Below are 12,204 nucleotides of genomic sequence, written 5' to 3'. Positions count from 1 at the left end.
ATGTAGATGTGGTAGACATGCCAGATGTAGATGTGGTAGACATGCCAGATGTAGACGTGGTAGACATGCCAGATGTAGATGTGGTAGACATGCCAGATGTAGATGTGGTAGACATGCCAGATGTAGATGTGGTAGACATGCCAGATGTAGATGTGGTAGACATGCCAGATGTAGATGTGGTAGACATGCCAGACGTAGACGTGGTAGACATGCCAGATGTAGATGTGGTAGACATGCCAGATGTAGATGTGGTAGACATGCCAGATGTAGATGTGGTAGACATGCCAGATGTAGATGTGGTAGACATGCCAGATGTAGACGTGGTAGACATGCCAGATGTAGATGTGGTAGACATGCCAGATGTAGATGTGGTAGACATGCCAGACGTAGATGTGGTAGACATGCCAGATGTAGATGTGGTAGACATGCCAGATGTAGATGTGGTAGACATGCCAGATGTAGATGTGGTAGACATGCCAGATGTAGATGTGGTAGACATGCCAGATGTAGATGTGGTAGACATGCCAGATGTAGATGTGGTAGACATGCCAGATGTAGATGTTGTAGACATGCCAGATGTAGACGTGGTAGACATGCCAGATGTAGATGTGGTAGACATGCCAGATGTAGATGTGGTAGACATGCCAGACGTAGACGTGGTAGACATGCCAGATGTAGACGTGACAGACATGCCAGATGTAGATGTGGTAGACATGCCAGATGTAGATGTTGTAGACATGCCAGATGTAGACGTGGTAGACATGCCAGATGTAGATGTGGTAGACATGCCAGATGTAGATGTGGTAGACATGCCAGATGTAGATGTGGTAGACATGCCAGATGTAGATGTGGTAGACATGCCAGATGTAGATGTGGTAGACATGCCAGATGTAGATGTGGTAGACATGCCAGATGTAGACGTGGTAGACATGCCAGATGTAGATGTGGTAGACATGCCAGACGTAGACGTGGTAGACATGCCAGATGTAGATGTGGTAGACATGCCAGATGTAGATGTGGTAGACATGCCAGATGTAGATGTTGTAGACATGCCAGATGTAGATGTGGTAGACATGCCAGATGTAGATGTTGTAGACATGCCAGACGTAGACGTGGTAGACATGCCAGATGTAGATGTGGTAGACATGCCAGATGTAGATGTGGTAGACATGCCAGATGTAGATGTTGTAGACATGCCAGATGTAGATGTGGTAGACATGCCAGATGTAGATGTTGTAGACATGCCAGATGTAGATGTTGTAGACATGCCAGATGTAGATGTGGCAGACATGCCAGAGTACTCAAATGTTGAAAGTATGTCAAAAAGTATGATGCCAAATGGTAACAGATGTTTTGAATTATAAAAAAGTATTTTTTCGAATAAAACGACGATACGAAAATAAACTGCCAAAACATTAAGACTATGGATTGTGTTATTTTACTTTAAGGGCTATGGATAGTGTTATAGTACTTAAACTGCTGAGGATACTGTCTTTTATGTTCTGTTCTCTGTTCTCTTTCTCTCTCTCTCTCTCTCTCTCTCACACACACACACACACACTTTCTTTTTTTTTCTCTCACTCACACACATAGATAAACACAGCTCAGTTATTAAGAATCTATGACATTTGTAAGAGACTGTGTGTGTGTTTTTTCACATCATTATATCGTGATTTTTGTGTGTTCCATGAGAAGTTTTTTTTTTTTTTTCGCTTATTCTTCACTATTCTTTTGAATTAATGAATCAGAATTTCATTGATTTCATAAAATTAAAATATGTTTCTACTTTTCTTACAGCTAAAAAAAACAACAAAACTGTTGCCTCGATGGTCTCGTTTTCCTTTAGAAATGTAAAAATAATCTCATTTTTAATTACATTTTTGTTTTCGCTTTGCTCTAGGACCAGCCCTCTTTTTTCCTTTTTTTTTCTTATCGTATCGTATGTTATATTTTTTTCCTCTTACATCCTGCGTTTTGCTGCAGAGCTGTCGTTTTTTTGTGTTACAAAGCTTCTATCAACTCTGTCTGTCTGATAAAAGGTTTGTAAACGTTCATTCTCCGACACCCAATCTCGGATCAAGCTGAAATTTTGCACAACTATTTCTTTTACCTCACAACACAAGAATCACTACAAAAACAAAATTACCAATTACTAATTAACTATTGATAATTATTTTGTTGCATACGTCGAACAAGGGAAAGAAGCTTTACTTAAGTGAAGTGGTGATATAAACTGAGTAAGTCCCCTTTATAAGTCGCTGCTCTAAATTGTAATGAACAATATATAACTATACAATCTTCTCCTAGTCTTAAGAACCGCACTAGCAGGCGGAGGGTGGTTAGCACGTTTGCCCCCCCCCCCTTTGTTTTCCCAACTGGAGCAGATGTGATAGGATCATGGCGTATTGAGAAAGCTAAAAGCAGCAACAAATCTATAAGGGATAAAGTTGGCCCAGTATGTCGTTGTAAGATTTGATTCCATTGGACCCATCATTCTTTTTTCTAGAAGACATTGTCCTTATATTTGCGTGTCAACTAAACAGCTCCATGTTATTATCACCTGTGTATTGTTCAACTGACTCACTCTCCAGATTGATACTCTCCCCCTCGAGTCATGTTTATATTCTATAAATAAGCCACACAAAAGATCGATATCTCTTCCAATAAAAATATAACGCCAGCCTCATGAAACAAAAGACAAGGGAAAGAGATTTTGTTCTTGATGTTTTTCTTCGATTAATTTCATCTTTTGTAATTTTGAATACAATTTGAAAATCTTACTAGGTGAAAAGTAAAGGAGCTGTGTTAGGAAATATTGATGAACTTTATTTTAAATTAATTTCCAAAGAACTTTTAATATTGAACTTACAGAAGCTTTTGTCTATAATTGTTCATGCAGACCTTGTAAGAAAGGAATAACAGAGCAGTAATGTCTCTCTATGCACTGGCATTGAAAGTCTTTTCATCTCGGAAGACGACCTAGATCTACATAATGGCGCCACTGAAAAAAAAACACTGGATATTTAATAGTCATTGATAGCATTTGACTTGATTGCTAACAGTGAATTTCAATAGGAATTTTAATTTAATTTTCGACTGTGGAAATCAAAGTTCACTAGTATGTGTGATTGGGATGTGAGCACGCTAAAACACAACTTTCTATTCACTCAGAATGTAGTGCACGCGGATGTGTTCACTCAATGTGGATAATTTATTACAATTTTAGCTTATATACGAAACGCAAAAGTTAAATGAAGATTCTGTGTGATATATTTACGATAGCATGGCTTCAGTTGCTTCAACAGATACCTAATAATCTTTCACCACTCGTGGACGTCAGTTTACTCAACTTGTAAAGTGCAGCGACCTTCACCTTTTGTGGAGCATAAGATCCGGTGTGTGATAGGTTATCTGAACATCTGAAGAGATGGACAAAGTTTTCAGGTAATGTACCACTTCCGTTTACACCAGCATGGGGTCACTTCTGGTGTTTCTTTGGTGCGCTATCTTGCAGAGTGACCAAATGTCATTTATATTTGGAACTGTTAACGTAGTCACACAACAATCTTTGTTCTATGGCCCGAGTCACACACACACACTCCATAACACATGTCAATCTATGGCCCGAGCCACACACACACACTCCATAACACATGTCAATCTATGGCCCGAGCCACACACACACACTCCATAACACATGTCAATCTATGGCCCGATCCACACACACACACACTGCATAACACATGTTAATCTATGGCCCGATCCACACACACATACACTGCATAACACATGTCAATCTATGGCCCGAGCCCCACACACACTGCATAACATATGTCAATCTATGGCCCGATCCACACACACACACTGCTTAACATATGTCAATCTATGGCCCGAGCCACACACACACACACACTGCTTAACATATGTCAAACTATGGTCCGAGCCACACACACACACTGCATAACACATGTCAATGTATGGCCCACATCATCACATTAGGGAGATATTTTAAAATAATTATTGACATGTTGTTGTAGACAGTCGATGACTTGTAGCACCAAACTTCTGGTAGACAACTAAACCGCTTAAGGTTAAGGGTTATTATATTTTAACTTGTAAATAAATTGAATAGCTCCTTTATGAACGATACTATCATAACTTTTATTACCATATAGACAAATAAAACTGATATAAATAGTGTAGACTTTAGTTACAATATTTATTATATAATGTTTTTTTGAAACAAAATCTAACTCATTACACAACACGTCCCTCTGGAGTCGTCTGTCCTCTCCCCAAGACAGCTGATGACCATAACGATTATCTTGCATCATTCACATTGCATACACCATCAACCAATCGCTAACATCTTCTCACCACACACTCACACACCATCAACCAATCGCTAACATCTTCTCACCACACACTCACACACCATCAACCAATCGCTAACATCTTCTCACCACACACTCACACACCATCAACCAATCGCTGACATCTTCTCACCACACACTCACACACCATCAACCAATCGCTAACATCTTCTCACCACACACTCACACACCATCAACCAATCGCTAACATCTTCTCACCACACACTCACACACCATCAACCAATCGCTAACATCTTCTCACCACACACTCACACACCATCAACCAATCGCTGACATCTTCTCACCACACACTCACACACCATCAACCAATCGCTAACATCTTCTCACCACACACTCACACACCATCAACCAATCGCTGACATCTTCTCACCACACACTCACACACCATCAACCAATCGCTCACATCTTCGCACCACACACTCACACACCATCAACCAATCGCTAACATCTTCGCTCCACACACTCACACACCATCAACCAATCGCTAACATCTTCGCTCCACACACTCACACACCATCAACCAATCGCTAACATCTTCGCACCACACACTCACACACCATCAACCAATCGCTAACATCTTTTCACCACACACTCACACACCATCAACCAATCGCTGACATCTTCTCACCACACACTCACACACCATCAACCAATCGCTAACATCTTCTCACCACACACTCACACACCATCAACCAATCGCTGAAATCTTCGCAACACACACTCACACACCATCAACCAATCGCTAACATCTTCGCTCCACACACTCACACACCATCAACCAATCGCTAACATCTTCGCACCACACACTCACACACCATCAACCAATCGCTGAAATCTTCGCAACACACACTCACACACCATCAACCAATCGCTAACATCTTCGCTCCACACACTCACACACCATCAACCAATCGCTAACATCTTCGCACCACACACTCACACACCATCAACCAATCGCTAACATCTTCGCACCACACACTCACACACCATCAACCAATCGCTAACATCTTCGCTCCACACACTCACACACCATCAACCAATCGCTAACATCTTCGCACCAAACACTCACACACCATCAACCAATCGCTAACATCTTCGCACCACACACTCACACACCATCAACCAATCGCTAACATCTTCGCACCACACACTCACACACCATAACACATGTAAATCTACACAGATTGTAAAGAAACTATAAAAACAGTTAACTGGAATGTCGGCCTTATGAAGACTTATTGTTTCACTGGACGAAACAACTCTTATCAATCAAGACTTTATTAAGATAAATCACTCTAATTGACTAGGTTGCCGTATTGAAAATGGTGCAAAATAAAGAAAGAACTTCACTAGCACAAAGTCTTTCTGTTTTGTTCTTGGGGATGCTGTTGTCATTGTTGCTAATGTTGATGAAAATTGTTATTTTTCATTCATAAAAAAAAAGAAATATATTTATATGTCTCTAATGTTTTTTTTTCAAAGTTAAACTAAAATTAAAACGTTCGGTGGTTTAAGTGTTCAATATTTCAACTTCATCATGTCCTCACTCTCTGTACACTGCAGTATGTCCTCACTATCTGTACACTGCAATATGTCCTCACTATCTGTTCCACAACAATATGTCCTCACTCTCTGTGCCACAGCAATATATATAGACAACCTCATCACAAATAGTCCTACCCTAAGAGCCATCTTCCATGTCAAATCCCGAGCCACGATAGCTCCTGAACGGTCAATTAGCACTGAAGCATACCAGGAATGACCCATTGAGCCTGTCACAGATAAAGTCAGACATTGGACTACAACTGTTTTGTTTTAATTGACTGCATTCCGTGAAAGCCAATACATTAGATCTGGTTTACGTTGGCACTGTAGGTGACTGGATTATAATGAGAGTTAAATGACAATGATAGAGACAGACGTCAATTTAAAGGGTAAAATAGTTGATCCTGCGCTTGGAGCTTCTAATTGCACAAGTCAGTAGCCACAAGCCTGTGACAGTAGCATTGTCGTTTGTAGAAACTAAATTTTAGAAAAACACTTTGCCGAGATAAACATTTGTTTCCATGGCAACAGTAAAAAATAAAAGTTGGTGGTGGTAGTCTGAACAGAATGAACTAGGAGATTATATTTGTGTGTGTGTGTGTGTGAGAGAGAGAGAGTGAGTGAGTGAGTGTGTGTGTGTGAGTGTGTGTGTGTGTGTGTGTGTGTGTGAGATCTTGTTTTGTTCTAGATTCTAGATCTAGTAGAATTTGAAATCATCTAGGCTCTTGATTTCTTCTTTTTACAGATCTAGTAGAATTAGAAATCCATCAGGCTCTTTGATCTTGTTTCGTTCTAGATCTAGTAGAATTAGAAATCCATCAGGCTCTTTGATCTTGTTTTGTTCTAGATCTAGTAGAAATATGGACGCACCTTCTTGCTCTCTCCTCGTGTTTTCATTGCTATTTTCTTTTTCTTAGCTACTACTTCTTGTGAACCTTTGTTCCAACTTTTGTCGGTATTATTTCGTCTTTGCAGATTTGGTATTGCTGCCCAATGTATACTTTGTAGTCAGAAAGAGACTTAACATCTAGATACAATTGTTCTCTTATGGATACAGAGTCAATACTACGGTCAATGTTTGTTAAGCTTTTCTTCATTGCTGTTTAAGTTGTCATAGAAGTGTATTGGGGGAAACAAGAGATTTCAACCTAGTTTTACTATTTCTCTTATTAGCTTGCAAACTCCTCTTGGGCATTGGACACTCTAAGGACACGGGATCAAACCTAGACACGGATTTCAAAAAACGGTACGAACGATTTTCAAAGAAATTTGACAGTATCTTTGGGGAAAAAATTACTAACTAATTTTCCAGATAGTGAAAACTCTGCTTTGACCGTTAACTCGTTTTTAATTTAAATTTGGCTATTTGGAACAGTATTTCTGTGTAACTTCCTGCTCTTCACTCAGCTATTTCTTTGTATTTAATTAAGTGCTGAATGAATAAAAACAAATAGACGCTCATGAGCGTATTGCGCAAAGTCTCTTACAGAAGAACGATTTCACAAGTTTACTGGAGAGACGCCTTGCCATAGTGAAGCACTGGGAAGAATTAGACACAAAATAAATACTGTGAACAATTGTACACTAGGATCACTGTCCTAAAGAAAGATATGAACAAAAACTTTTTACTAGGCACTGCAAAAAATCCTGCGAGCGCCCATGCTTAGAGATTACCCTGAGATCTGTACCACTACAAGGTCTTCTGGGCTTACAAAGACCTTCTTTTAGGGAACAGTAGCAAGAAAAAGAAGAAAAGGCAAAAAAGCGATGGGAAGACAACATCAAAGAATGGAGGTCCTGCCATTGAAAGAGGTTCTATCCAAGGCAAAAGAACAAAGAGGAATGGAGAAAGACTGTCAACAAATTTTATGTGGTGCCCCAGTAGTCCAACAGGCAAAGGGATGGATGAAAGTAAAGGTGGTTCTATACATCAAAGACGTACCGATAACTTGACGACAAGGACGCGAAGAAATAACTCAACCTAAAAATTATGACCTGAATCTATTGTAGAGCCAAAACATGTTTAATTAGACATAAATAAAAGCAGAACAGCATTCACAATGACTTCATTTCACCATTTATTCTCTGTCTCTCTCTCTGTCTCTCTATCTCAATCTGTCTCTCTCTCTGTCTCTCTCTTTCTGTATCTCTCTCAATCTGTCTCTCTCTCAATCTGTCTCTCTCTCTCTCTCTCTTCCTTACTCACTATCAATCGCTCACTCTTTGCCACAATAAAAGCTCTCGCTTCTATTCCCTCCCTAAATCCCATAAGAATCTTCTCTCTCTCTTTTAATCCCCTTTCTCTTGGACGTGGACTTGCGAAAGGTTGAAATTAATCTTAATCCAGAAAGAATTAACTCCAGAATGTCCTCATAGGCTACACAGTTCAACGGCTAATGGTCACTAAATAAGGTCAAGGTCATCAGTATTTCTAAAAGCAATGTGCCTCGACAATGTGAAATCTAAGGACCGCATTGAGATGTATAAATATTGGACGAACATCGCCGCTAAAAAAAAAAACAACTCATGCCTATATGTCTGCATTATACATTATATAAATGAGTTATAACATTCTAAGAAGTTTCAAATAATGTATTAATAGCCTTAAAAGTTTCAGTTACTATGTATGATCAAACTTTAAGACATTTCAAAATATTTATTTGATAAAAAAAAAAATTGTAATTGTAAATTACGCTTGAGAATATACTTAGAAAAATAAATTCTTTTCTGTAATATATGCAAATATTCAGTACCCAGAGAGAATTTTTCTTATGCTATACTAGCCTTATATTTTACAGCAGACGTAAAGGGTACAGATATGGAATGAGAGGATAGTTTTGTCTAGGAATTGAACGAAATAATCACACAAGTATTTAATCTAGTAGCACCATTAGAGTTATGTTCCTGGCAGGAGGGATGCAATCTGTAGATGAATTTAAGAAAACCAAACTTACTCCATTAGTACCACCAGAGTTATGCTCCTGGCGGGGGGGGGGGGGGAGTCTAGTCTGAAGGAGAATTTGAGAGAACAACACTTTCTTCATTAGTATCAGCGGTCTCCACCAGGGGAAGATATTGTCACGCGTTCAAACTTTCTGATTTAATTTCAATTTGGGCAAGATGGAAAACGTTCTCTGCTAGCTAGCTTCATGTTCACACTGGAAACAAGGGAGACAATAGAGGAAGTCCGGAAGTAAACTTTCAAAAAAAAATATTGTATTATTAGTAGTAGTAGTGGTAGGACTTTCTCTCTATTGTCATACCCTTCTCTCTCTCTCTTTCTCTCTCTCTCTCTCTCTCTGGCTACCATAACATCATTAACATGGTAGTTCACAGAGGCGTACCGACTTACACACTCAGAAAATGACGGGCTCGAACCATGGACCATCGTGATTGTAGTCCGAAACGCGACTACCACTACTAGGCAACTGACAAAGAATATCTAATGAGGATCTTGTACCACTGTCTAGTTAGTCACACTTCCAATGAGACTAACTTATTTAGGTAGAGTAACCTATTTAGGAAGCATGACAATCTATCGGTTTGTTTGAGATGGCTTGGGGGAGGGGGAGAGAGACTGGCCGTAATTCATTTTGTAAATAAAAATAAACATTCAATATTACACCAACTTCCGTTTCAGAAATGCCCTTGACCCTCACGGCAGACTGCAAATACGTATTCAGCCAAGCCAGGACAACAGCTCTTGGGTCGGCGTCATTGAGGACACAGGTCGAACCAGCGATGACGACATAGGTGCTCTGTACTACGTGGTGGCGGTCATCTTCATCTACGGACTGTCCATCGTGATGATGATAGCCTCCCACATACGGAAAAACAAACAGGACAGTCAGCTGAGGACCTATCTAAAAGTAAGTCTGCTTAAAGTGAGGGCTTCTGGTTGTCTCCTTGCACGGCGGTCAAACACAGTGAAGACCATAAGAAATTGTTTTTTTTCCATTGGGGATTTTCACACTCATAGTTAATTGCAGTAAACTGTTCTTTGTTTCATTTTAAAGTTCGTTCACACTTTTGGAGCAATAAAACACAGTAAGAGAGATAATGAAAAGAAAACGATATGAAGTAATGAGGTGACAAGATAATGGAACTGCCACCAGGTTATTGTAGATGGTCGTTGGGTGACATTGGATTCTTATTATAATATTATATACAGGCATTATCAGGATGCACTCTTGTACGTTCATACCTCTCTCGTGGATGAGGAAATAACTCTTGATGTAGCAGACACAAATAATGTTAATTTATACAATAATAACACCATATAGGAAATATGATACACAATCCAAGAATAATCAGTATTAATCCTGTATAGAACTACTTGACCATATAGTAATTACTTATTGACTGGTACAAATCTCAACTGCTTTATACTATTTTTATAATTATACATATTGTTTTTATTTTACTATAGTGACTGCTTATAATAACTTTCTCAAGTGACTACCTTCAATGACTGCCTCTTACTGACTTCTCTCAAGTAACTACTTAGCTCAAGGTTAAACGTGTTACTTTAGATACATGAGTTGTGAATTCCACTCCTAATATCAACATGGGGTATGCACTGTGTGGAACCAACTTTGAGGAGGTGACAGGAACCTAAAGACAAACGTAAGAAAAGGAAAACAAAACTGAAAAGAGGAAGTTTGGGAACTAGTTTGAAATAACTTGACATCATCATCAATGTTCATGGAAATATTGTTGTCAATTAACTAATGGAAATTAATTTGTGTTAGGCGTTTAAAGGAAAGAATTTGGAAATTTGATTCTACACAGCTGAAAAGTGCGAAAAATATGTTGTTGTTTTAAATATTTATCAATAAATTCCTATTCTGAACACTGGATAAACACCAAATAATAATAATAAGGCTTGTCTTGGAGTACGAAGATGAATAAGGAATGCAGTATTTCCCGTGGATACTCAGCCACAGCTGCGACTACATATTTCGCCACATCTAGCTCAGACATAACCATTATCCGCCAGTGGTCGATTTAGATTTTCTTTTCGCCCTCTACGTCTGTACTCAGCAATGGATTTTTTTGTTTGGCCTCATATGTGTATCCCACGACCTTTGATCTCAAGCTGTCTCGTTCTGAAGCCGCCTGCAGAAAGGTGCTATCTTCTATGTCAGTTAAAAAGCAAGTTGGCGCCTAAGCTTGTCTTTAAAGTGGGGCACCTCTGTTACGTCGACCGCCTTTCAACTCACCCAAAAAAAAGGACTTGCTTTTGGTATTAGTTCGTATGCCACCGTCCATGAGGGGCATCTGTAGAGAAAGTGTTCAAGAAGTCTTAGATCCATATAGAAGGGTTGAGAGAACTACTGCTTGGTAAAAAGGTATTTTTTTAGGCAGCTGGAGCGATTTATTCCGCCAAACTCTCGTCTGGAGGTGTCCAAAAGCTCTACTGGCCCTGGCCAGGCGGTTATCAACTTCCATTGAAAGCGAGGCTTCTTAGATCTGTGAAGTGGTATACCACGTAATGGGGGGGGGGGCTTAGAAGTTTTTATTTGGTGACTTCTGGAACATGACTTCTGGAACATGACTACTAGAACATGACTACTAGAACATGACTTCTGGAACATGACTACTAGAACATGACTTCTGTTTTCCCGAGGTTTAGAGATAAACCAAAAAGAGGTGGCAGCGTATACAACTTGGTTGATCACGAGCTGGACATCATGTCCATAGTGAGCTAGTAGAGTCAAATTGGTTGATCACGAACGCTGGACATCATGTCTATAGTGAGCTAGTAGAGTCAAATTGGTTGACCACGAGCTGGACATAGTGTTCTTAGTGAACTAGTAGAGTCAAAGAAGCGAACAGAGTAGGGACAAATACACAGCCCTGCTTCACTCTATTTTTTATTTGCTAGTGGTCAGGCAGGTCACCAATGTGTTCATCTAGTCTCTTTGTCCAACATGAAACATGCTTGAGAATGGACAGAAACGTAGTTGGGCATCCGAGCCTGGTCAAAATCCTCCATAAACCATCGCGACTAACGTGTCGAAAGCCTTGGTGAGGTCCACAAAGGCAGCGTGTAGGTTTAAGTTCTGCTCTCTTGATTTTTCTTGTAATTGTCGTATAACAAATATCAAGTCAGGTGTACTTCTACCAGCTCTGAAGCCTCATTGACTCTCAGACAGCGCCTCATCCACTAAAGAGTGGGGTCAAGCCAAACTCGTGCCAAGATCTTCCCTTCTACTGAGAGCAGTGTATAATGTCTCCATTAAAAATACCAAATAGTTTGCTA

The 12,204-nt window shown here is 39.6% G+C and overlaps 1 protein-coding gene across 5 annotated transcripts in view; it reads left to right on the top strand.

Moving 5' to 3' along the window:
* The window catches only part of LOC106059450 (uncharacterized), a 63,566-nt gene that overhangs the window by 35,956 nt on the left and 15,406 nt on the right, over positions 1–12,204 (top strand). For 2 of the 5 annotated variants that reach the window (XM_056029024.1, XM_056029023.1), the window contains exons 2-3: positions 2,900–3,444; positions 9,580–9,808. In XM_056029024.1, the coding sequence (XP_055884999.1) occupies positions 3,428–3,444; positions 9,580–9,808 (246 nt within the window). In that variant the 5' untranslated portion in view covers positions 2,900–3,427. Of the gene's footprint in view, positions 1–2,784; positions 3,445–9,579; positions 9,809–12,204 lie in introns of all 5 variants that reach the window. The other 3 variants (XM_056029022.1, XM_056029021.1, XM_056029020.1) reach the window with 2 other exon arrangements.

This window comes from Biomphalaria glabrata, chromosome 5, assembly GCF_947242115.1.
Source record: "Biomphalaria glabrata chromosome 5, xgBioGlab47.1, whole genome shotgun sequence".
NCBI classification, from domain to species: domain Eukaryota; kingdom Metazoa; phylum Mollusca; class Gastropoda; family Planorbidae; genus Biomphalaria; species Biomphalaria glabrata.
This window is presented reverse-complemented; position numbering and strand designations above follow the sequence as displayed.